General features: G+C 38.9%; 1 protein-coding gene across 1 annotated transcript; it reads right to left on the bottom strand.

Moving 5' to 3' along the window:
* Positions 1-671: 671 nt before the first annotated feature.
* Positions 672-1,178, bottom strand: LOC122301700. Its single transcript, XM_043113091.1, has one exon. It carries the CDS (start codon positions 1,176-1,178, stop codon positions 672-674), a length of 507 nt encoding a protein of 168 aa, XP_042969025.1.
* Positions 1,179-1,539: the final 361 nt, after the last annotated feature.

Raw genomic sequence — 1,539 nt, 5'->3', positions numbered from 1 at the left:
AACCCCATTATTTCCATCACAACTTCTAAGAAACTCCATTCCACCCTATCATAAGCTTTACTCATATCAAGCTTTAATAACATAAAACCTTTCCTTCCACTTCTTTTATGTCTCATAAAATGCACTAACTCATAAGCAACAAGTATATTATCTGTTATCAATCCACCAGGAACAAAAGCAGATTGTGACTTTGAAATAACAGTTAGCAATATCTCTTTAAGCCTATTAGCTAAAACCTTTGGAATCAATTTATAAAGGACATTACATAAGCTAATATGCCTATAATCCATAATCCTCTCAGCCTGTTTCTTCTTTGGAATCAAGGTAATGTAAGTGTGATTTAAATCATTAGGAAACTGACCTTGATTGAGAGGCAACATAACTGCTCGAGTGACATCCTTGCCAACGATAGACCAATATTTTTGATAAAAGAGAGGTGCCATACTATTAGGACCTAGAGCTTTATTGGAATCCATTTGATGTAGAGCCAAAACCACTTCCTCTTCCCTGAATTCCTTCACCAAATTCTCATTCATTTCAGCATTGACCCTTCCCCTTATTCCATCTAAGAAATCCATCCGCCCTTCCTCAGTTGATGACTTAAACAAAGTACTAAAATACTCAAGAATCAAATTATCCCTTATTAAATTTCCAACATCCATTCTCCTCTCTTAGTCCCTCTTTATCCAATTTTTCTTCCTTCTCTGAGAAGCCTTATTGTGGAAAAACTTGGTATTTGCATCCCCCTCTTTTAGCCATAAGGATTTAGATCTCTGTCTCCACATGATCTCCTCCCTCTCCATCCAAACTTGCATTTCTACTCTTGCCTTCCCATGTTCATCCCTCTTTTGAAAACACGGATCACTAGCCTGCAACCACTTCAATTTTGATCTTGCTTTCTCTATTCCTTGCCTCACATGCCCAAACTTTGACTTGTTCCAGATAGTACGCTTTTCACCACAACATTGGATCTTTCTTATCACTGCATTGCAGCCAACAGCACCTTTTCCCTCATACCATGCATTTTCTGTAACATTCTTGTAATCAGGTGAGTCCACTCTTATAGCCTCAAACCTATAAGGTCTCTTACTCCTCCTTTGGAACTGTACCTCATGAGTCCTTAGAATAATAAGCAGATGATCTGAGTATGCAACTGCACCATGTTGGACTCGAGCCATAGGATAATATAAACCCCACCTATAATTTGAAAGGACCCTATCCAACCTCTCACTGATACTATATGCAGGTTCTCTTTTGTTACACCAAGTGAAAGGGGGACCAACATAACCAAGATCCCTTAAGTCACAATCATCCAATACATCCGTAAAACCCTTCATCTGCCTCTGCCCTTTGTAATCCCCCAGACTTCTCATTACAACCCAAGATTTCATTGAAAACCCCCAACACAACCCATGCTTGAGAAGAAACCACTTTCAAAGCTCTGATTAGAGCCCATGTTTCATATCTTTTCGAGGCCTCAGGATTTCCAAATATACCAGTGAGGTACCATTCAGCATTTGCTAAATCATCATCCTTAAC

Source organism: Carya illinoinensis, chromosome 2 (assembly GCF_018687715.1).
Source record: "Carya illinoinensis cultivar Pawnee chromosome 2, C.illinoinensisPawnee_v1, whole genome shotgun sequence".
NCBI lineage: Eukaryota > Viridiplantae > Streptophyta > Magnoliopsida > Fagales > Juglandaceae > Carya > Carya illinoinensis.
This window is presented reverse-complemented; position numbering and strand designations above follow the sequence as displayed.

Bases quoted from the DNA above. Each gene is read 5' to 3' on its own strand.
- LOC122301700 (XM_043113091.1), bottom strand. From the start codon at position 1,178: ATGGCTCGAGTCCAACATGGTGCAGTTGCATACTCAGATCATCTGCTT.